The sequence below is a fragment of the Oncorhynchus gorbuscha genome, linkage group LG25, assembly GCF_021184085.1.
Source record: "Oncorhynchus gorbuscha isolate QuinsamMale2020 ecotype Even-year linkage group LG25, OgorEven_v1.0, whole genome shotgun sequence".
NCBI classification, from domain to species: Eukaryota; Metazoa; Chordata; class Actinopteri; order Salmoniformes; family Salmonidae; genus Oncorhynchus; species Oncorhynchus gorbuscha.
In genome coordinates, this window is record NC_060197.1 from 23186221 (window position 1) to 23210951 (window position 24731).

At 41.4% G+C, this 24731-nt stretch overlaps 1 protein-coding gene and 1 long non-coding RNA gene across 8 annotated transcripts; one reads left to right on the forward strand and one right to left on the reverse strand.

The window, feature by feature from the left end:
* Nucleotides 1-5093: 5093 nt before the first annotated feature.
* LOC124013761 lies at nt 5094-19055 on the reverse strand. 2 transcript variants are annotated; one of them, XR_006834926.1, is made up of 4 exons: nt 18895-19055; nt 14685-15369; nt 14407-14471; nt 5094-6902 (listed from the first exon to the last, which is right to left on the reverse strand). It is a non-coding gene; the product is annotated as an uncharacterized LOC124013761 (long non-coding RNA). The 2 variants fall into 2 exon arrangements; XR_006834925.1 differs by lacking the exon at nt 18895-19055 and having other exon boundaries at nt 14685-16324.
* On the forward strand, nt 9251-22703 carry zgc:92664 (uncharacterized protein LOC436695 homolog). 6 transcript variants are annotated; one of them, XM_046328262.1, is made up of 6 exons: nt 9251-9575; nt 13710-13804; nt 14229-14330; nt 14705-14928; nt 15200-15307; nt 21873-22703. In XM_046328262.1, the coding sequence occupies exons 1-6, from the start codon at nt 9555-9557 to the stop codon at nt 21911-21913; spliced, it is 591 nt and encodes a 196-aa protein (XP_046184218.1). In that variant the 5' UTR covers nt 9251-9554; the 3' UTR covers nt 21914-22703. The 6 variants fall into 6 exon arrangements, with proteins under 6 accessions (XP_046184218.1, XP_046184219.1, XP_046184220.1 ...); XM_046328263.1 differs by having other exon boundaries at nt 15203-15307; XM_046328264.1 differs by lacking the exon at nt 21873-22703 and adding an exon at nt 15874-16317.
* Nucleotides 22704-24731: the final 2028 nt, after the last annotated feature.

Genomic DNA, 24731 nt, shown 5'->3' on the forward strand with positions numbered 1-24731 from the left:
TTTTTTGGGTTACTACAAGATTTCATGTGTTATTTCATAGTGTTGATGTCTTCACTATTATTCTACAATGTAGAAAATAGTTTTAAAAAATAAAGAAAAACCCTTGAATGAATAGGTGTGTGCAAACTTTTGACTGGTTTTGTACATTGGTTGAGTTCTCAACTAACGTGAATTCAACGTGAAATCAATACATTGATCGCTTTTTGCAAATCTAATTCATTTTCCACGTCATCACATTGATTTTTGGGGTTGAAATTATGTGGAAACAACATTGATTCAATGTTTTTGCCCAGTGGTGGATAGGCCATCAACTAACCTTTATCCCAGTTAACCCAGAACTAAAATCCAGATTATGCACCAGGACTAAGGGAGTAGTTGAAATCGGTGAGGGGGATACATTTTGGGGGGGATTCTTGCATTGGAATTATATTGAATTCTGATTATATATCATTACTCTATACCATAATAAACAAAGTTCAAATGCAGATGCTCTGAGATCTTTGAGTGCTTTTGAAATAGCCAATCTCTGCTGTGCTGTATCAGCACAATGGACAGCGCCCTACAACTAGGCCATTTTGGTCATGAATATAAGCTACAAGAGGCTGTTTGTAATATGTGAATTGCCCTATATGAATGCAGCCTTACACACAGCTGTCTTACAGAAATCATGCAAACTAGTTTTTCATGCATGCAAATAAAAATACTGAAGAGCAGTTTGGCTTAGAATACCGACATAACTGAATTTGAAAGAATGGAACAGAACAAAACAGAGGTACCGGTAGGTAAACAAAATATCAGATCGATAAAGGCATGTAACAATCCATATTTAGGCTAGTTACATTAACAGTGAACAAAATCAGAATGGCTATCCAAATAACCAAAACATAGCCTACTACAGTGAGATCCAGCCAGCTGTCTTGCCAAATAAATAGGCCCGCGTTAAACATGGAATAGCATGCCGCTCGCTCATGAGTTCAGCAACACGTTGTGACATGGCACAATACACTTCTGTGAATAAAACCCGACCCACGTAATTAATTAACCAATGTACAGCCTAACATGGAACCCAAACCGGCTGTGCGCGCTATCGTGCATAAATGTATTTTGTCCCCCTACACCAAACGACACGTAGGTTAAAATATCAAAACAAACTCTCAACCAATGACATTAATTTGGGGACAGGTTGAAAAGCATTAACCATGTACGGCAATTTAGCTAGTTAGCTTGCATTTGCTAGCTAATTTGTCCTGAGATATAAGCATTGAGTTGTTATTTTACCTGAAATGCACAAGGTCCTCTACTCCGACAATTAATCCACACATAAAAACGGCCAAATGTTTCTAGTCATCTCTCCTCCTTCCAGGCTTTTTCATCTTTGAACTTATATGTTGATCCATCTACACTTTCATAGTATTACCACGACAACCGGCAAAACAGTTTGTCTTTCAATCACCCACTTGGGTATAACCAATGAGGAGATGGAACGTGGGTACCTGCTTCTATAAACTAATGAGGAGATCGGAGAGGCAGGACTTGCAGCGTGATCTGCGTCAGAAATAGAAATAAGTTATATTTTAAGCATGAGCAGTGTGGGTGCAATAATTGAATAACATGGATTTCTAAATTTATTTTGAGACGCTTGCGCACGCGACGTGTCCGGTCTGGTCAGCATGTAACATAAACACGTTTCCAATACGTACAGTTCTATATACATCAACGAAAACCAATAGGAAACCAAGAACCATAATATAATGTAGCCTATTTATTTCTATGATGACACATACTGGTAGGTAGCTATACCCAGTGGCGTCATTTGGGGTTCTTGCATTGCTAATTTCACGGTATACCACAATAAACTCAAACGTTTAAAACATGTTTTTGACCAAGCAGTGACAGGTTCAATGCCACGAAATCTCGCAGCGCTCGATCAGCACCATGGACAGCGCCCTACACACTAAAGCAAGATTAAGATTTTTAAATAACTCGATTGTTTCAATCTTACCTTTTTAAAAGAGTTGCAGCTTCCTTGATGCTCTGTGGAACTTCCTGAGTAATCGATCATTCCATTCTCCCCGAATTCTTCTTGTATGATCCCCTCAAATGCCAGTTGGATGAGTTGAGCTTTCCTCGGGTGTAGCATGCTTCTTCTGAGGTCACTGAACACGTTTGTCAAAAGTGGAAAATGAGTTCTCGCATGTAGCTGTGGACGCCCCAAAAGTCAGTCCATGTTTCAGTGCAGCAAGTACAGTCGGCATAGCGGAGAGAGGCCCAGAGAATCATTGCAGGATATCAAGTGGGGTCCATTTGTTCTCATTGGAGCCAGAGCAGGCGATTTCAGTCTTCAAAAACTGGCAAGCGGCACTAACCTCAGCTTCCACCAAATCAGTTTTGCTTAGATCCAGCATTGGTTTAATCTTTTTCACATCTTAAGTCATGGCTCTCTGGGTCAAAGGCACACAGAGCCTCCGCCAGTTGGCTGTTGCACTCGCTGAAACGTTCTGACATTTCACCAATGACAGCATCCAACGACAACGTGCTGAAGAAAATTGTTTACACCCAGTCTCTTCTCATCTGTACTACTGTACTGGTCACTACCTATTGCTGGAGATTTGTACTTACATAACGTCTTCGTTTGCTTGAACCTGGTGCGTGCCACTGACACGCCCAAATGGCTTCGAACTCGTTGTCGCACCTCAACTTCTCGACGCACTGCAGACCACTTTGACTCTCGTGTAAAGATTTTGCTTATGCTACGCTTGCGCAACTATGGGGCAAAACTTTTTGACAACATTTTTTTTAAAATGTACACATCACAACGAGCACTTGTTGTCTCTCAAATACATCCTTACAGTTGTTGGTTAGCTAGCTAGCTAGCGAATTCTAACCATATTAGCATGATTGACATGAAATTAGTCAAAACACCTAAAAGCAAGACGTGGTATCAAAACATGAAACAAGTTGAACTATCACAAAACAGACCTTTGGTCAGAGCATGGGCCAAGCCAATGTAAATGTGTTTATTTGCTAGCAGCAAAATAATTTGTTTATCTACGACATGTATCAATCATTTGTGTTCTAGCGAATATCAGCTTGTGTAGAGCTCATATTGGCTTTAATTGGGCAATGAGTTTAGGGGGGAAAAATCAAGTAAACACAGAATAGCCACAATGCAAAATTGAATACAATGTTAGGGATGTGTAATTGATTACCTGAACTGTTGAACATTTGCTGAATTGTTTAAAAAAAACAAATCTATTCTACTGTAGTTTTCTTCACAAGAACATCAATACTTATTTTTTCATGAAGCCACTAAACGTTGCACATATGCAGGGGATCCATTCAGGTGCGAGATAGACACTGATGCACGTAATGGTAAAAATAAAAGTGGTCAACCTTCCCTCTTATAGTTTTTGAAACCTGTAGATCTTTATATATCCTTTGACCTCACACCTGCCAGTAGAAAGCATGAGATCTCTTCAACTTCAGCTCTCCATTCTGCATCGTCAGGTAAGGACATCATCTCTCCATTCTGTATCTTCAGGTAAGGACATCAGCTCTTCATTCTGTATCTTCAGGTAAGGGCAGTCAACATAACTTGGTACATTTGGGCACTTGACCTCAGAGTCCAAAGTGTGGTCTCACACTGGAATCAAATATGATGCCATCTGGAGAGGATCCTAACCACAGGGCATCTGGATACACTACGAAGCCACACGGAAATAAGTTAACATTCTTCAGTGTGCAGTAGTCCTGTACAGCCACTGGCTCCATGGCTAGCCCCCTCTTCATCTCCATGGTCTGCATACCAGATCCCTTGAACAGCTAGGCGGTCAGCTGAGATCTCTCCCTGGATATGGCAAACCTCTCGGAAACGAGAGGATGTTATTCTCATTTTCCTGAGCTGATGCCATTCAGGGCTGCTGCTCTGCTCCCTTGTAGCAACCTCGACTTTGTGTGACATCTCGTAGGTTGTCTCTAATGCGTTGACGTGGAACTTCTCCTGATGGCTAAGGGCGTAAGAACACTGTGAAGACTGAAGCCTGTGGAAGTAATGGTGGAGAAGGGGCATCGGCAATCTTCACAATTTCACAGGTCTTTGGCTGTGGAAGTTGATAGGACAGCACACTGTCAGAAACGTCAGCTAACATTTCCATTTTTGTCACAAGAGGGGCAGTAAGTGGAGAAAAGTTGGCATACGCTTCTGAGACGCGGAGAAGGCCCATGTCAGGCATTTATCCATTGAGTGCTTTGTAGAGAGAACTTCTGCAAAACATTTTAAAACCTTAACATCAGGTTGGAGAGATTACTATGACAAAGACTCATGTAACCTTTCCAGAAACAGCGTACAAGCCCGAAAGTTCAAATATTTTTTTCACTTTTATTTTACCAGGTAGGCTAGTTGAGAACAAGATCTCATTTGCAACTGTGACCTGGCCAATATTAAGAAAAGAAGTTTGACAAATACAACAACACAGCGTTACACATGGAATAAACAAACATACAATCAATAATACAGTAAGAATCTATATACAGCCTGTGCAAATGAGGTAGGATAAGAGAGGTAAGGCAATAAATAGGCCATGGTGGCAAAGTAATTACAATATAGCAATTAAACACTGGAATGGTAGGATGTGCAGAGGATGAAATTGCAAGTTGAGATACTGGGGTGCAAAGGAGCAAGATAAATACATAAATACAGTATTGGGATGAGGTAGATTGGATGGGCTATTTACAGATGAGCTATGTACAGGTGCAGTGATCTGTGAGCTGCTCTTGAAAGCTGGTGCTTAAAGCTAGTGAGGGAGGTAAGAGTAAAAAATAAAATGGATTAACATATACAGATTTATAGATTCTATATTTCCCCCCAGTCTTCGTCCCAAACATTTGTCATTTGTCATCACAACGTAAAGATGCCACTGTAAAGGCTTATCATCTGGATACAAAAGAAAATCACAAGAACATTTTTTTCAGTCAGGGAACCTCCAACTTACCTTATTCCACCAGCACACGAGTTAGTAGGTTTACGGAACTCTATCCCATCAACTGGACCTGGCTTCACACCCTAATTAACAATGATTTACTGTTACAAAGGCTGAACACTTTTCAGTTGCATTTTTTTATGGATATGGATTAACTCAAAAACAACAATAAACATAGTAGTGCCTAGTCTTCTTAACTAGGGGCTCATTTAACTATGCAGGAATACATTGTGTCTCAGTAACACAATTACCAAACACTGCATCAACAGATCTTCATCAAATAACCTGTTAAGTGGGCAATTCTAAATGGAGATTGGGACCCATCATTAATATCTATCTATTGATAAGATAAAACATTGACACAGTCTCCACTTCCAGGGACCTTGTTAAACATCTCCTGTGAGACACTGTCATCATGGTCAAATGTGTTGGTGTGTTTAGATCGTTCGATCATGGAATGTGAATAAGGGCTATTGAAGAGCTAATTCTACTGTAATCAATGCAAATGAAATCACTCACATCGATATAGTATAGAAATCAATCGAACTGGGAAAATAACCGTGGCAACATGTACCGTTTGCACACTTCTAAAAGACAAAACCACAACGAACTTGGGTAGACTACATATACTTGTCGATAACTAGGACCGTGAGGTAGCCATTTATCAACTAATCTTCTGCCATACTGTTTGTGTTAGAATGCAGCAGTTCGTCTTCGCTCAACTATTTTTTTTTTTTTTTTATAACTAGGCAAGTCCGTTAAGAACAAATTCTTATTTACAATGACGCCCTACCAAAAGGCCTCCTGCGGGGACGGGGGATGGATTTTTTTAAAAAAATGAAACAAAACAAGACAAGAGAGACAACACTACATAAAGACAGACCTAAGACATCATATCAAGGCATATCAACACGTGACAACAAAGCATGGTAACAGCATTAAACACGGTACAAACATTATTGGACACGGACAACAGCACAAAGGGCAAGAATGTAGAAAAAAACAATACAGCCCCAGCTGCCAGTATAAGTTCTAAAACACTAACAAAACTTCCTTGCATCTGCTACACAAGCTAAGGCCTCAACCTGGTTTCAAACAAATACAACTGTCATTTGATACATTTCTACAGAGATTTTTGTTTTTTTACCTGATGGGAAGACAGGCACAGCGAATTAACAGGGTAGTTATCATTCCCAGTTCTGAAGACATTAGCTAGGAAATAATACAACTCTGGTGATTTAATTTGCGTAGATAAATAATAGCAAGGTGTTAGGGATTTGTTAATCATACACAGACAAAGTCTCCTGATTCTCCAAAAGTGTGCACTTGCACACTCCCTCTCATAGATTTAATAACAGTGGATACTCCCTCCAGCCAATGCTTAGATGTTTTATTTAACTAGGCAAGTCAGTTAAGAACACATTCTTATTTACAATGACTGCCTAGGAACAGTGGGTTAACTTCCTTGTTCAGGGGCAGAACAACAGATGTGTACCTTGTCAACTCAGGGATTTGATTTACCAACCTTTTGGTTACTGGCCCAACGCTCTAACTCCTAGGCTACCTGCCACCTCAATCCCAATGCTTTTAAATCCATGATGGAGAGTGTACAAGTGAACACTTTGGGATAAGTGTGGAGAATCAGGACACAGCCAGACAATAACAACGGCTACCATTCATTCAGACTCAGTATAGAACATTTACGGAAAAAGCCACTTTTCTTCTCCAGACAGTGTTTTGCTGTGTTGCAGAAGTAGCATGCCCAGTCCAGCAGGTGGTATTAGTGCACCATGGACTCCTTGTGCTTGTTCAGTTTGATCTGGCAGAAAGAGAGCTGTAATCAGCATGTAGATACCCGCTGCGATGAAACCGTTATAGCCAACTTGGTTGTACAGGTCGTAGATGATATGTGGAGGGTTTTGACTGCGAGGGAGAAAAATGGTGAGAAAATAAGAGTAGGGCTCTACCTCAACTTGTCTTTCCATGATTCCTCACAGGTTGGCATTCGTTGTAATGAATCTTGCCCTGGAGGCAGCTCTGCAGAGTGGTCACTAGCTGGCACAGCCAAAAATTTATAAAATCAGATTTTAAACATAATCACACTGCTAACCCTGACCTTAAATTAAAGGTTAGGGTTAGAATATTTTTATGCACAAACTTTTGTTTTAATACATTTTTACTAGAGAGACAATTTTGACTGCTGCTGGCCAAGATTGCAGAAATTGCTCAGTTCTGCTACGGGTCAAGATTCATGACAATAAACGCCATCTGCTGATTCCTCGCCTCTTGTCCTTGATTACACACAGGTGGATTGTATTTATCATCATTAGTCATTTAGGTCAACATTGGATCATTCAGAGATCCTCACTGAACTTCTGGAGAGAGTTTGCTGCACTGAAAGTAAAGGGGCTGAATAATTTTGCACGCCCAATTTTTCAGTTTTTGATTTGTTAAAAAAGTTTGAAATATCCAATAAATGTCGTTCCACTTCATGATTGTTTCCCACTTGTTGTTGATTCTTCACCAAAAAATACAGTTTTATATCTTTATGTTTGAAGCCTGAAATGTGGCAAAAGGTCGCAAAATTCAAGGGGGCCGAATACTTTCGCAAGGCACTGTATGTTTCATGCAGACCACCATAGTCCCTGTGCCCAAGAACACTAAGATAACCTGCCTAAATGACTACCGACCCATAGCACTCACGTCTGTAGGTATGAAATACTTTGAAAGGCTGGTCATGGCTCAAAATCAACACCATTATCCCAGAAACACTAGACCCACTCCAATTTGCATACCGCACCAACAGATCCACAGATGACGCAATCTCTATTGCACTCCACACTGCCCTTTCCCACCTGGACAAAAGAAACACCTATGTGAAAATGTTATTCATTGACTACAGCTCAGCGTTCAACACCAAAGTGCCCTCAAAGCTAATCACTAATCTAAGGACCATGGGACAAAACAACTCTCTCTGCAACTGGATTCTGAACTTTCTGAGGTAGATAACAATACATCCGCCACGCTGATCCTCAACACAGGGGTCCCTCAGGGGTGGGTGCTCAGTCACATCCTGTACTCCCTGTTCACTCATGACTGCATGGCCAAACACAACTCCAACACCATCATCAAGTTTGCTGATGACACAACAGTGGTAGGCCTGATCACTGACAACGATGAGACAGCCTATAGGGAGGAGGTCAGAGACCTGGCCTTGTGGTGCCAGGACAACAACCTCTCCCTGAACATGATCAAGACAAAGGAGATGATTGTGGACTACAGGAAAAAGAGGATCAAGCACGCCCCCATTCTCATTGACGGGGCTAAGACCTTCCTGTTCCTTGGTGTCCACATCTCCAACAAACTATCGTGGTCCAAACACACTAAGACAGCCATGAAGAGGGCACGACAAAACCTATTCCCCCTCAGGAGACTGAAAAGATCTGGCATGGGTCCTCAAATCCTCAAAAGATTCTACAGCTGCACCATCGAGAGCCTGGTATGGCAACTGCTCGGCCTCCGACCGCAAGGCACTACAGGGGGTTGTGCGTACTGCCCAGTACATCACTGGGGCCAAGCTTCCGGCCACCTAGGACCTCTATACCAGGCGGTGTCGGAGGATGGCCCTAAAAATGGTCAAAGACCCCAGCCATAGACTGTTCTCTTTGCTACAGAACGGCCTAGGTACCGGAGCGCCAAGTCTAGGTCCAAAAGGCTTCTTAACAGATTCTACCCCCAAGCCATAAGACTCCTGAACAGCCAATCAAAGGGCTACCCAGACCCCTTTTTTACACTGCTGCTACTATCTGTTTATTATCTATGCATAGTCACTTTAACTCTACCTACATGTACATATTACCTCAATGACCTTGACTAACCGATGCCCCCACACACATTGACTCTGTACCGGTACCCCCTGTAATATAGCCTCACGATTGTTATTTTACTTCTGCTGTTTGTTTGTTTACTTCACACTTATTTTTACTTAAAACTTAAGGGCTTGTAAGTGAGCATGTGACAATTAAAATTTGATTTGTGGGAACACCTTCAAGACTGTTGGAAAAGCATTCCTCGTGTAGCTGGTTGGGAGAATACCAAGAGTGTGCAAAGCTGTCATCAAGGCAAAGAGTGGATACTTTGAAGAATATAAAATATATGTAACATGTTCGACCACACAATCCCGCACAGTAGGTGGCGGTATGCACAAACAAAATGTGCGTTGTGATACCAAAGAAGAATCACAAACACGTGGTATGAATTTTGGACCAATCAGCATTTGGGATTTATTAGCGCACGTTAAATCTTGCGTTTGTCCACATTATTTATTTTTAGCTACACATTTCTGATTATTGCAACAACAACACAAGATCCGTTTTAACACAATTCACAGGCTCACTGAAAACAATTGAGGACTACAGACAAAAATATATTGTAAGACGTGGACGAAGTTGGTATTTGTATTAACAGCTGAGCCTGCAGTGCAAGCAGGCTAACTAACCTGAAGCGTAGCTAGCTTCTCAAAACGGCGTTATTCACAGGAAAATCTGAATCTGTTCAGCAACTACAAAAAGAAAAATGACTTCAGCCTCAACGAAGGTACGTTATTCTCACGTTTTGATTTTAGCCGTATATTTTGCTGTTAGCTAGGTCCTGCACAAATCTAGCTCATGTTAGCTACCTAACGTCGTCAGCTAAACAAGCGAATTCGAATGGCAGCCATGTAACCGCTATTTAAGCTCACATGGGTTATTCCAAAGATACATTTACATTTGACTGTCTTTCCTATACCAGGCAACTCAACTTTTTGAAGAAAGAAAAAAACCCATTATTCGTGTTATAAGTCAAGCACCCAGGACGTGGCTGAATGTTGTCAATGTCATGCATGAACTTTTCTCACTTCCATGTGTACTTACTTTGTAAGGAAGCTACCACACGACGGCGCTGTCTGCATGGAGGAAAACCCCTCATTAATGATCTCTTAAATAAAGATTACGGCATTGCAACCGTACAAAACACCAATGCTGGATAAAATGGACTAATCCTGTTTTGATATTATTCCAACAAATCAATCTTTGTCACATGCGCCGAATACAAGCGTAGACCTTACCGTGAAACGCTTACACGCCCTTAACCAACTGTGCAGTTCAAGAAGAGCTAAGAAAACAAACTAAAGTAACAACAACAATGAGGCTGCTATATACAGGGGGTACCGGTACTGAGTCAGTGTTTGGGGGTTAGTTGAGGTAATTTGTACATATATATATATATATATAGTATATATATAGTATATATATGCCATATAGTATATATATAGTATATATATATGCCATATAGTATATATGTATATATGCCATTTAGCAGACGCTTTTATCCAAAGCGACTTACAGTCATGTGTGCATACATTCTACGTATGGGTGGTCCCGGGGATCGAACCCACTACCCTGGCGTTACAAGCACCATGCTCTACCAACTGAGCTACAGAAGGACCACACATGTAGGTAGGGGTGAAGTGACTATGCATAGATAAACAGTGAGTAGCAGCATTGTACAAAGTACTTTGATTAATTGTTCAGTAGTTTTATGGCTTGGGGGTAGAAGCTGTTAAGGAGCTTTTTTGTTCTAGACTTGGTGCTCTGGTACCGCTTGACGTGCAGTGGCAGAGCAGTCTGACTGGAGTCTGACAATTTTATGGGCTTTCCTCTGACACTGCCTATTATATAGGTCCTGGATATACTGGGTCATATGATGTACTGGGCCATATGCACTACCCTCTAGGGCCTTGTGGTCAGATGCGAAGCAGTTGCCATACCAGGCGGTGATGCAACCGGTCAGGATGCTCTCAATGGTGCAGCTGTAGAACCTTTTGACTATCTGGGGACTCATGCCAAATCTATTCAGTCGCCCGAGGGGGGAAAAGTTTTGTTGTTCCCTCTTCAAGACTGTCTTTGTGTGTTTGGACTAGAGGTCGACCGATTATGATTTAAAAAATATATATATATTTAATTAACACTTATTTTAACTTAATATTAATACATCAATAACATCAATTTAGCCTCAAGTAGAAAATGAAACATGTTCAATTTGGTTTAAGTAATTCAAAAACAAAGTGTTGGAGAATAACGTAAAAGTGCATAGTGTGTTACTGATGGTAGTTATTACTTATTTTCCACCATAATTTGCAAATAAATTCATAAAAAATCCTACAATGTAATTTTCTGGGGGTTTTTTTCTCTAATTTTGTCTGTCATAGTTGAAGTGTACCTATGATGGAAATTACAGGCCTCATCTTTTTAAGTGGGAGAACTTTCACAATTGGTGGCTGACTAAATACGTTTTTGCCCCACTGTATGCTTGTATGCTCAGTCAGATTATATGCAACACAGGACACGCTAGATAATATCTAGTAATATCATCAACCATGTGTAGTTAACTAGTGATTATGATTGATTGTTTTTTATAAGATACGTTTAATGTGGAGTGCAACGAGAGAGAGGCAGGTTGTTATTGTGTTGGACTAGTTAACTGTAAGGTTGCAAGATTGGATCCCCCGAGCTGACAAGGTTAACCCACCGTTCCTAGGCCGTCTTTGAAAATAAGAATGTGTTCTTAACTGACTTGCCTAGTCAAATAAAGATTAAATAAAGGTATTTTTTTATATTATTTTTTATTAGCAAATCGGCACCCAAAAGACTGATTTCTGATTTGTTATGAAAACTTCAAAACCGGCCCTAATTAATCGGCCATTCCGATTAATCAGTCGACCTCAAGTTTGGACCATGATAGTTCGTTGGTGATGTGGACACCAAGGATCATGAAGGTTTTCCTTTTGTCCAGGGGGGGAAAGGGCAGTGTGGAGTGCATTTGAAATTGCGTCATCTGTGGATCTGCTTTGGCGGTATGCGAATTAGAGTGGGTGTAGCGTATCCGGGAAGATGCTGTTGATGTGAGCCATGATCAGCCTTTCAAAGCACTTCATAGCTACAGATGTGAGTGCCATGGGGCGGTAATCATTTAGGCAGGTAACCTTTGATTCCTTGGACACAGGGACTATGGTTGTCTGCTTGAAACATGTAGGTATTGCAGACTCAGTCAGGGAGGGTTAGCAAATGTCAGTGTAGACACTTGACAGTTGGTCTGCGCGTGGCTTGAGTGCACATCCTGGTAATCCGTCTGGCCCCACGGATTTGTGAATATTGACCTGTTTTTAACGGTTTTGCACACATCGGCTACCGAGAGCGTTATCACACAGGTGCACTCTGCATGCTTCAGTGTTACTGGCCTTGACGCAAGGATAAGACATTTAGCTCGTCTGGTAGGCTCTGTCACTGGGCTGCTCGCGTCTGTTTCCCTTTGTAGTCCGTAAAAGTTTTCAACAAGGCATTGCCTTGTAATACAATTGATCATACAGTGTATTTGGGTTTCTTTACAGCCTTTTTCTAAAATTGATCAAATAAAATGAATCTACACACAATAACCCATAATGACACAGCGTTAAGTAAAAAATATATTTAAAAAATGTTAGCAAATTAATGTTTAAACCCATTTTATTTACATAGGTAATCAGACCCTTAGCTATGAGACTCGAAATTGACCTCAGGTGCATCCTGTTTCCATTGATCATCCTTGGGATGTTTCTACAACTTGATTGATGTCCACCTGTGGTAAATTAAATTGATTGGACATGATCTGGAAAGGGACACACCTGTCTATATAAGATCCCACAGTTGACTCTGCATGTCAGAGAAGAGCCATGAGTTCGAAGGAATTGTCTGTAGAGCTCAGAGACAGGATTGTGTTGGCACAGATCTGGGGAATGGTACTCTACCATTTCTGCAGCATTGAAGGTCCCCATGAACACAGTGGCCTCCATTCTTAAATGGAAATAGTTTGGATCTACCTTTCCTTTAAGAGTGGCCAGATGGAAGCCACTCTTCAGTAAAAGGCACAACAGCCCACTTGGAGTTTGCCAAAAGGCACCTAAAGGACTCTCAGACCATGAGAAACTGGATTCTCTGGTCTGATGATTGAACTATTTGGCCTGAATCCCAAGCGCCACGTCTGAAGGAGACCTGGCACCATCCCTACGGTGAATCACGGTGGTGGCAGCATCATGCAGTGGGGATGTTTCTCAGCGGCAGGGACTGGGAGACTAGTCGGGATCGAGGGAAAGATTAACAGAGCAAAGTACAGAGAGATCCTTGATGAAAACCTGCTCAGGACCTCTGACTGGGGTGACAGTTCACCTTTCAACAGGACAACAACCCTAAGCACACAGCGAAGACGCAGAAGTGGCTTCTGGACAAGTCTCTGAATGTCCTTGAGTGAACCAGCCAGAGCCCAGACTTGAACCCAATCAAACATCTCTGGAGAGTCCTGAAAATAGCTGTGCAGCAACGCTCACCATCCAACCTGACAGTGTTTGAGAGGATCTGCAAAGAAGAATGAGAAACTCGACTACAGCTTGTAGCGTCAAACCCAAGAAGACTCTGCTGTAATTGCTGCCAATGGTGCTTTAATAAAGTACTGTGTGAAGGGTCTGAATACATATGTAAATATTATTAAAAAATAAAATGTCTAATCCTGTCTTTGCTTTGTCATTATGGGGTATTGTGTGTACAATGAGGAATAAGGCTAATGTAACAATGTGGAAAGACCTTAGCTACTGTCTCAAAAATCAATACCTTTTGAATTATCTTATTTTCTTATGTGTTTTCTGCTTTAATTTTCAAGGTTGGGGAGATCTTCTCAGCAGCAGGAGCTGCTTTCACCAAGTTAGGGGAGCTGACCATGCAACTGCACCCCGTAGCTGACTCCAGTCCCGCAGGGTGAGAATACACACACCAAGTTACAGATAGAGATAAATATCTGTATCGATTATGTAGAGTTCTAAAATCAGACTAAACTTGGAAGTCTACTGATCATCACTTTAATTTCTGGGCTTGTGTCACTTGTAGCACACTGTACACATTACAATGATATGTGCTCCATCTTGAATATCCCCGTCAAGAAGTCATTTTGAGGAAACGCTGTTGCGTCATTATTACCAGAAAGCACTCGACACCCGCCCACGCCATGTCCACTCTCTTTTCGTCTCTGGCCGTGTTCAAGGGCATCAATCGCTGATCACCAACTGACCAGACTAATCTACAAATTCATAATGTGTAGTTATTTAGGACGCTAGGTCATTTGTAGATCTGTGCAACTGCAATGTAGTCTAGTGGATCTGAAACGCCCTGTGTGTCGTTGCAGAGCTAAGTGGACGGACACTGAGATTGGGCAGCTGAGATCGGCCGTGGTGAGGTTTGGTGATGACCTGAACTCCCTCAGCGCTGTCATCAAGGAACGCACCGTGTAAGGCCCCCCGGTCTCTTTTCATTCCTAATGGCCCTCTATCATTGTAGTCCTTCACCCGGTCTTGGTCTCTTACCCCTTGTATGTCTCTTCTTCGCTCCATTCGCGTCTGGGTGACCAATGAGATGTTCAGAGGTAGCTCTAAAGTAATAGGAAGATAGTCTATCAGTGACACAAGCCCTGATGAGCTAAACCATCACTAGATCTAAAATATCGCATTCAGATCTATTTACCCACACATGCATTGTACTATCCACATGCTAGTGCTAAAGATCTATCAATTCATGATGGTTTACTTAAAACATTTTTGTTGACAGGTTACTGGTTTAATCACCACCGCTAACCTGATCCTACCTTGTCTCCTCTTTCCAAAGGGTCCAGATTAAAAGTACAGTGAAGAGGAAGCTCTATGACGAGACTGGGATGCCCATTTCCACCGACTCCCCAAAAAAGACCGCCAAGAAGACTGCTGTTACCATAGCCACCACGGCAACCCCAACTGTCATTGCTGTGCCGACCTCACAGGTTGTCATGAAGGCAGGTGTCCAGGGAAATGTGACTCTGGCCATTCCCACCATGAAGAAACAGAAGTCTGCAGGTGAGTGGAGATGGATGAAGGAAGGAATCAATCAATACATTTTGTAGTTGCCATCTTGGCAATGATTTCTAATCAGTCCCACCTTCAGCCTTTTTTAAAATTTTACCTCAATATTGAAAGGATTCTTTTTCAACAAAATATGTGCAATGCAATTAGAAAAGTCCTTGCAGATCAAATTGAATAGTTTAACTGTGAATATTTAGTCTGTCTATTATATTTCAAACAATGGGATAAAGAAAAATACTTAGCTCTTCCTGCCTGTGTGTTCCAGCAGATGTGACTCTGAGTGCTCTGAATGACTCTGACGTCAACTCTGACCTGGTAGACATAGAGGGACTCGGAGAGGGATCCAACTCCAAGAAACTCAACTTCGATCAGGGTGAGAGGGAACGGGCTTATTTTGACTACTATCTAGTGATAATGCACAGCCTTTGCTATTGCCTGAATGAGGGGAAACCAATAATTACTGGTCTTCAAGACAGGAATCAAGAACTCTCCGGGAAGAAGAAAGGTGGGGGTGTATGTTTCATGATCAAACACTCATGGTGTGATTATGATTAACATACAGAAAGTCCTTTTGTTCACCCGACCTAGAATACTACAATCAAATGCCGACCGTATTACCTCCAAAGGAAATTCTCTTCTGTCATAATCACAGCCCTGTATATTCCCCCTCAAGCTGATGCCACAATGGTCCTAAAAGAACTACACTGGACTTAATGCAAACTGGAAACTATATTTATTGTAGCTGGTGATTTTAACAAAGCAAATTTGAGGAAAACGCTACCCAAGTTTGACCAACACATTGACCATTGACTGTAATATTCGCACTGGTCAAACATTGGACCACCGTCACTCAACTTTTCGAAATGCCTACAACGCCCTCCCCCACACATTCTTCGGCAAATCTGATCACGACTCCATTTTGCTCCTCCCTTCCTATAGGTAGAAACTCAAGCAAGAAGTACCCGTGTTAAGGTCTATTCAACACTGGTCTATTCAACAATCGGAATCCATGCTTCAAGATTGTTTTGATCACGCGGACTAGGAAATGTTCCGGGTAGCCTCTGAGAATAACATTGACGGATACACGGATAACCACTGACTTAAAACCTACCCAAACCAGAAACTGGATGGATGGCAGCATTCGCACAGAACTGAAAGTGCGAACCACAGCATTTAACCATGGCAAGTGACTGAGAAAATGGGCGAATACAAACAGTGTAGTTATTCCATCTGTAAGGCAAACAGGCAAATCGTCAGTACAGAGACTAAGGGGAGTCGCAATTCAACGGCTCAGAAATGGGACGTACAGTTGAAGTCGGAAGTTTACATACACTTAGGTTGGACTCATTACAGCTCATTTATCAACCACTCCACAAGATTCTTGTTAACAAACTATAGTTTTGGCAAGTCTGTTGGGACATCTACTTTGTGCATGACAAGTAATTTTTCCAACTATTGTTTAGACAGATAATTTCACTTAATTCACTATCACAATTCCAGTGGGGCAGAAGTTTACATACAATAAGTTGACTGTGCCTTTAAACACTTTGGAAAATTCCAGAAAATGTCATGGCTTTAGAAGCTTCTGATAGACTAATTACATAATTTGAGTCAATTGGAGATGTACCTGTGGATGTATTTCAAGCCCTACCTTCAAACTCAGTGCCTCTGCTTGACATCATGAGAAAATCAAAAGAAATCAGCCAAGACCTCAGAAAAAAAATTGTAGACCTCCACAAGTTTGGTTCATCCTCGGGAGCAATTTCCAAATGCCTGAAGGTACCACGTTCATCTGTACAAACAATAGTATGCACGTATAAACACCATGGGACCACGCAGATGTCATACTGCTCAGGAAGGAGATGCGTTCTGTCTCCTAGAGATGAACGTACTTTGGTGTGAAAAGTGCAAATCAATCCCAGAACAACAGCAAAAGACCTTGTGAAGATGCGGGAGACAACAGGTACAAAAGTATCTATATCCACAGTAAAACGAGTCCTATATCGACAACCTGAAAGGCCGCTCAGCAAGGAAGAAGCCATTGCTCCAAAACCACCATAAAAAAAGCCAGACTATGGTTTGCAACTGCACATGGGGACAAAGATCGTACTTTTTGGAGAAATGTCATCTGGTCTGATGAAACAAAAACAGAACGGTTTGGCCATATTGACCATTGTTATGTTTGGAGGAAAAAGGGGGATGCTTGCAAACTGAAGAGCATCCCAACTGTGAAGTACGGGGGTGGCAGCATCATGTTGTGGGGGTGCTTTGCTGCAGGGGGGATGTGTGCACTTCACAAAATAGATGGCATCACGAGGGAGGAAAATTTATGTGGATATATTGAAGCAACATCTCAAGACATCAGTCAGGAAGTTAAAGCTTGGTTGCAAATGGGTCTTCCAAATGGACAATGACCCCAATCATATTCCAGAGTTGTGTCAAAATGGCTTAAGGACAACAAAGTCAAGGTATTGGAGTGGCATCACAAAGCCCTAACCTCAGTCCTATAGAACATTTGTGGGCAGAACTGGAAAAGTGTGTGCTAGCAAGGAGACTTACAAACCTGACTCAGTTGGGAATGGGCCAACATTCACCCAAATTATTGTGGGAAGCTTGTGGAAGGCTACCTGGAATGTTTGACCCAAGTTAAACAATTTAAGGGCAATGCTACCAAAAACTAATTGAGGGTATATAAACGTATGACCCACTGGGAATGTGATGAAAGAAATAAAAGTTGAAATGAATTCTGAATACTATTATTCTGACATTTCACATTCTTAAAATAAAGTGGTGATCCTAACTGACCTAAAACAGAGTTTTTACTAGGATTAAATGTCAGGAATTGTGAAAAACTGAGTTTAAATGTATTTGGCCAAGGTGTATGTAGACTTCCGACTTCAACCGTATGTGGCAGGGTCTACAGACAATCACTGACTACAAAGGAAAAACCAGCCATGTTGCGGACATAGTCTTGTTTCCGAACAAGCTAAACACCTTCGCCCGCTTCGAGGATAATACAGTGCCACCGACACGGCCCGTTACCAAGGACTGTGGGCTCTCCTTCTCCGTGGCCGACGTGAGTAAGACATTTTAAGCGTGTTAACCCTCGCAAGGCTGCCGCCCCAGACGGCATCCCTCCTCAGAGCACGCACAGACCAGCTGGCTGGAGTGTTTATACTAGTGATACACCAATGACATTTTTGGCCGATACCGATATCCAATATTTTCCTTGCCAAAAGAAAAACCGATATCGATATTTACAATTTGTGGCATTTTAAGCATTCTAGTACAGTTAACTATTGTAACTTTAATGGGTTACAGAGTTAATGTTTAAGTTAATTGAGCTGTATCTAAAGATATTTTCTTTACAGCTTACATATGTAATTGTATTAGAATTAGTGTGTTGGAGATTGAGAGAACAACACATATTTTTGTTGTATTGGATTACGCTTTTACTGCAAGTTCCAGAATGCCTTGCGACAGGAAGTAGAGAGAACGCGCAAGTTATGTACAAGTGATTATCCTGACTTTCGCGAGCAACTTTCTGTTATTGTTTTGTAGAATCTAAAGTTGTTTAATGTACACGAACAAGTAGTATTACTAAAAGAAGCTTTCATTTCAAACTCGACGTCTCAAGTCATTACTTTGAAGATAGTTATAGAATAACTATTTAACACACAGACCGCTGCGTCCATGTATAAGCACTGCATCTCAGTGCAAGAGGCGTCACTACAGTCCCTGGTTCGAATCCAGGCTGTATCACATCCGGCCGTGATTGAGAGTCCCATAGTGTGGCGCACAATGCCAGAGTCGTCATTGTAAATAAGAATTTCTTAACTGACTTACCTAGTTAAATAAAGGTTACACGCACATCACACTGACCAAAAAGTTATTTTGTTGGCATTTACGTATATCCCCATTACCAGTAAAAAATAATCGAAACCTATTTATTTCACTTACTTGCTTTTGATTAGTCGTTTCATTCTCAACCAGCATTTCTATGGAATGCCGTTTGGTTCTTTGCGTGTCAAAAAAGATATGACATCGGTTTCAGTAGCTAGGTGTCGTCTAAAACAACCCTAATTTATAAGAGTTCTTATTTGATTCATGGTGGCTGGATATCTGTGTGAAGCTAGCAACAATAAGGATGAGCCAAAATAGTGGACTTTGCAGTTAGCCTTAGTATAATTATGCCATACTTGTATTTATCTGTATTCATTTGCATTACTGTCAATTACTTGTATTTTGAAGACAAACCTCAAATTCCACTAATGTGGCTAGCGTCACAACACAACCCAGGACGGTCGAGCCTCACTAGCCAAATGAAGCTAGCTGGCTGCTTTAAAACGTTAGTTTTGGGCAACAGGGCTAAGTTGCTGACTAGCTATTTATTTTCATGAACAGAAGTTCAATTTAAATAGGTGAACAACAAGTGGCAACCTAGCTAATACTTACAAGGATTCCTAAATTATTGCTAAGAATAATGAAAAATTGTTTTCAGGCTGGTTGTATTGGTGCTAGCTACCCCAGAAGTTGCGGTTGAACAAATTATGCTTTACCAACGCGGTATTGTAAACTCATCATTCGTGGCCGGTATTTGATTGTTTGGAGACTTTTGTACAGCTTTGACAGTGCTACAGTCTTTTGACACGTAAAAACCCAAACGACCTTCCATAGTATGTATGTCGTGACGCTATTACCGCATAACTCCAGTAGGGCAACATCTGAAAAAATAGCGTGCTTGGTAGTGTGTACCGGTGCTTGACCAGCCGGCGAAAGTCAACATCACCCCCGACAGAGAACGGTTGATTGTCAAGGGCAATGAATTCCATTATCTTGGCTTTATTTATTTCACCTTTATTTAACCAGGTAGGCTAGTTGAGAACAAGTTCTCATTTGCAACTGTGACCTGGCCAAGATAAAGCATAGCAATTCGACACATACAACAACACAGTTACACATGGAAGAAACAAAAGTCAATAATACAGTTGAAAAGAAAGTCTATATTACAGTGAGTGCAAATGAGGTAAGATAAGGGAGTTAAAGCAATAAATAGGCCATGGTGGAGAAGTAATTACAATATAGCAATTAAACACTGGAATGGTATATGTGCAGAAGATGAATGTGCAAGTAGAGATACTGGGGTGCAAAGGAGCAAGATAAATAATGTATGAGGTAGGTAGATGGATTTCACCTTGGAGTTGCCTCGCTGAAAATGTCTTACTCTTTCAAATGACTGCTCGATCCACACAGCAGACATTGTGAGCTAGTTTAGGAATGCTGTGTTGCACGTATAGCGGCAAATTTTACATGGCGTCATTACATGTACCTACGTTATATAGGTATGCACATCAGCTTTGCACATCGGCTGATTTCCGATATGATCACTGTTTATATATATTTTTTATTGTGCATCCCTAGTGTTTACAGACAATTTCATTCCCTCCCTATCCCATTCTGTCCCCACTTGCTTCAAGATGTCCACCATTGTTCCTGTACCCCAAAAAAAGCAAAGCTAACTTAGTAATTTAGTTATCGCACCATAGCACTCACTTGTCATCATGAAGTGCTTTGAGGCGAGTTCAGGATCATATCACCTCTACCTTACCTGACACACTAGAACAACTTCAATTTGCTTACCACCCCAATAGATCCACAGACAATGCACTGCACACTGCCCTATCCCATCTGAACAAGAGGAATTTCTATGTAAGAATGCTGTTCATTGACTATAACTCCGCATTCAACACCATAGTACCCTCCAAGCTTATCATTAAGATGGGCTGCCCCCAGGTGGTGATGGTAGGAAACACCTCTGGAAAGCTTCAAGTTCCTCAGCGTACACATCACTATCTGAAATGGTCCACCCAGACGGATAATGTAGTGAAGGCGCAACAGTACCTCAGGAGGCTGAAGAAAATGTGGCTTGGCCACAAAAAACATCAAACTTTAAGATGCACAATTGAGAGCATTCTGTCAAGCTGTATTATGACCTGGTATGGCAACTGCACCGCTCTCCAGAGGGTGGAGTGGTCTGCCCAACGCATCACCGGGTGCAAACTACCTGCCCTCCGGGACACCTACAGTACCCGATGTCACAGGAAGGCCAAAAAGATCATCAAGGACATCAACCACCCGAGCTACTGCATGTTCACCCCGCTATCATCCAGAAGGCGAGGTCAGTACAGGTGCATCAAAGCTGGGACCAAGACAGAAGCAGATTTTCAACCTTAAGGCCATCTGACTGTTAAATAGCCACCACTAGCCGGCTTCCACCCGGTTACACAGCCCTGCACCTTAGGGGCTGCTGCCCTATACATACACTTGGAATCCACTAGCCACTTTAATGGGACACGTCAATTTAATGTTTAAATACTGCTTTACTCATCCCATGTATATACTGTTATATTCTACTGTATTTTAGTCAATGCCACTGACATTGCCCAATCTATTTATATTTCTTAATTACATTTTAGATGTGTGCATTGCGATTCGTTTTTAGATACTACTGCACTGTTGGAGTTAGGAACATAAGCATTTTGCTACACCCACAATAACATCTGCTAAATGTGTATGTGACCAATAAAATTGGATTTGAAGCTATTACTATATGAGGGGCAGCATATGTAGTTTAGCAGTTAAGAGTGTTGGGCCAATAACGGAAAGGTTGCTGGTTCGAATTCCAAAGCCCACTAGGTGGGGGGAAAATATTTCTGTCCCTGTGAGGAAGGTACTCTAAATGAAGTTTCGTCTGCTAAATTAAAAACTGCATAGGAAAAGTCTAAATAAAAAACATGCCATAAATTGATCAAGAAGATATACCTTAGATCTTGCAGAAAATATGCTATAACTGAGTTTGTGGAAAGTCAGTTCTATAATCTTGCCAGAAAGATCCACAATTTTTTCCCAACTAAAATGTTTTTCTTTGCTCCTCTCAGACAACCTGAACCTCGACTCCAGCTTCATTATGAACTCGTGACCTGCCGCTCCTCTCTCGTTGACCAAGATGTTTTCATTAGCACCCTATTTCCTACATAGTGCACTACTTTTGACTGGAGCCTTATGGACCCTGGTCAAATGTAATCCACTAAATAGGGATTAGAGTGCAATTTGAGACATAGCCCCCGACATCTATGGACAACAGCCGAGATCCTTCAGATTTGATTTGGCAGATCTCTATGGGTGCATCTGAAATGGCACCTTATTCCCTGCTTTTTTTTAGCCAAGGCCTATGAGTGGTGCAAATTTCTCTTGCATGAGGAATGTGTTGGATGTAAATAATGGTATTTTTATTTATTCATGATTGATTTGTACTACACAAAGCTAATGTGCAGAGCTGCATGGCCAAGGACTACAGTGTGTAGATTTTGCCATCTTGGTTTATGTCAATTATGTGGGGTAGGTGGCCCTGCAAATTCCCATTTGACAATGCTGCAACTGCAAACTGTTGTTTCCAGAATCATGTACTTGTGAACCCAGTGTTGAGCTCACCAGCAAATTAAACTGGTATTTGAAAAGCATACTGGCTAATATAGATGAACACAATTGTATCAAAGGACAGGAATTAGTTTAGTGCCGTTTTCTGTTTGAAACAGTGGATTATCTTATTGTTCAAAACATGACCCATGTAATTTTGGGGGGAAATATTTCTCGGTAAGTTACTGACAAACATTTTGTAGTTTTATATAGAGGCGTACTCTAAAGACAATCAAATGACCTGTGCGATTTGCTGAATTATGTTGAATAAATTGACAAATTACCAACTAGAATTTTACTTTCAGGAGTCATGTCACTCAATGTGTAGTCTTTATTGAAATGAGATTTTATACAATTGAAAACACTGGTGGGCACAGTAAGTGTAAAAACAAAAACCACCAAATAGGTGCAGTGATGTTTTAGTGTCAGCCATATTAGTATGGCTCACATCCCTGGAGCAAATTAGGATTAAGTGCCTTTGCACTAGGGCAGATTTTTCACCTTGTTGGTTTAGGTATTTGAACCAGCAACCTTTTGGTTACTGGCTCAAAGCTCAAACTGCTGTGATGAGTGATTAAATACTAGGGCTGTGAAATCAGGCCAATTTCCAATTTCCAGCCATTTATGCTTACACTTTATAAAACGAAGTAATATATTCAAATGATCACCAACCCTCAATAGTACACATGAGGGACAGCCAGGGACATAAGTAGCATATTTTTACTAACACAGGGCTTCTTCTGATAAAACATAACTGAGTAAAATAAAAATGGCAGAATATGAACACAACAGGAATTGATGCCATTTTAGCTCCAGGTTGAGGAGTAGATAAAGATGTATTGTAGACAAGCGTGTGGCTGACTGGAGCAGCACAAGCCATACTGGCAGCCCAGAAAAGGGGCAGCTACCAGTAATGATGTGCTGCTAACGCCAGACACACTGGGGAGAGGAAGAGAGACCATCAGGCTGACTAAAGGAGAGCTCAACAGCCAGGCCAACTGACACACACTTAGAGGGGAGGCCAGCCAGGTTGACCACCCAGCCTTAGTCTGGAGACAGCCCACCATGCAGACTGACAGGTCTCAGTCACACAGACACTGCATTGGAGGGACCACCAGGCAGACCAAAACCCCTTGGTCCCTCCTACAGTATGCTTGGCTACAGACTAACAGCCTGGCTGGCCAGTAGGACCATCAGGCTCTTCTGGCTGACGCCAAAGGCCTCGCTCCAACATTAGGAAGAGACACCCGTCTGGACTGGCGTCCACACTGTTGAAGTGCTTGCGACAACTGAAAGTCACGTCTTTACCGGCATTTTATGTGTTTTATGGCGCCATATTTTTACACGTTTCACTCCCCACCACAAAGAATTTCCGCTTCAGTGATATATTCAAAAGAAGCTAGCAACTATTAAACAAACCAAAAGCTTCAGAAAGTATTCACACCACTTGACTTTCTCCACATTTTGTTGTTACAGCCAGAATTAAAAATGTATCAAATTGAGATTGTGTAAGCTACTGACACACACAAATGCACTGCTCGACAGAGACCGTACAGATAATTTAGTGTGGGGTACAGAGATGAGGTAGTCATTAAAAAACACTTATTGCACACAGTGAGTCCATGCAATGTCAAAGTGGAATGATAATTATTTATATTTTATTCATTCAAAGTGAAAAGCTGAAATGTCTTGAGTCAATAAGTGTTCAAACCCCTTTGTTATGGCAAGCCTAAATAAGTTCAGGAGTAAAAATGTGCTTAACAAGTCACGAGTTGCATGGATAATTGTGTTAACGTGTTTTTTTTAACGACTACCTCATCTCTGTAACCCATACATACAGATACATGTAAGGTCCCCCAGTCGAGCGGTGAATTTCAAACACAGATTCAACCACAAAGACCAGGGAGGAAGCACACCCACTGGTAGATGAGTAAAAAATAAAACTTTTGGGTGGTGCAGTGATACGACCAGTCACTACAAAGAAACAGGCGTCCTTCCAAACTCAGTTGCCGGAGAGGAAGGAAACCGCTCAGGGATTTCACGGGGTTACAGAGCTTAATGGCTGTGATAGGTGAGGACAAACAACAACATTGTAGTTACTCCACAGTACTAATTTAAATGAATATTGAAAAGAAGGAAGCCTGTACAGAAGAAAAAATATTCCAAAACATGCATCTTGTTTGCAATAAGGCACTAAAGTAAAACTGCAAAAAGTGTGGCAAAGAATTATGATTGGGATAAATCCAACAACACCAAGTACCACTCCTCATATTTTCAAGCATGGTGGTGGCTGCATCATGTTACATTTACATCATTTAGCA

What these genes read in the sequence shown, in the direction of transcription:
- zgc:92664 (XM_046328262.1), top strand. Translation starts at nt 9,555, where the DNA reads ATGACTTCAGCCTCAACGAAG. An exon ending in GCTGACTCCAGTCCCGCAGG is followed by an intron (nt 13,805 to 14,228) that starts GTGAGAATACAC and finishes GTGTCGTTGCAG; the next exon opens with AGCTAAGTGGACGGACACTG. An exon ending in GTCATCAAGGAACGCACCGT is followed by an intron (nt 14,331 to 14,704) that starts GTAAGGCCCCCC and finishes CTCTTTCCAAAG; the next exon opens with GGTCCAGATTAAAAGTACAG.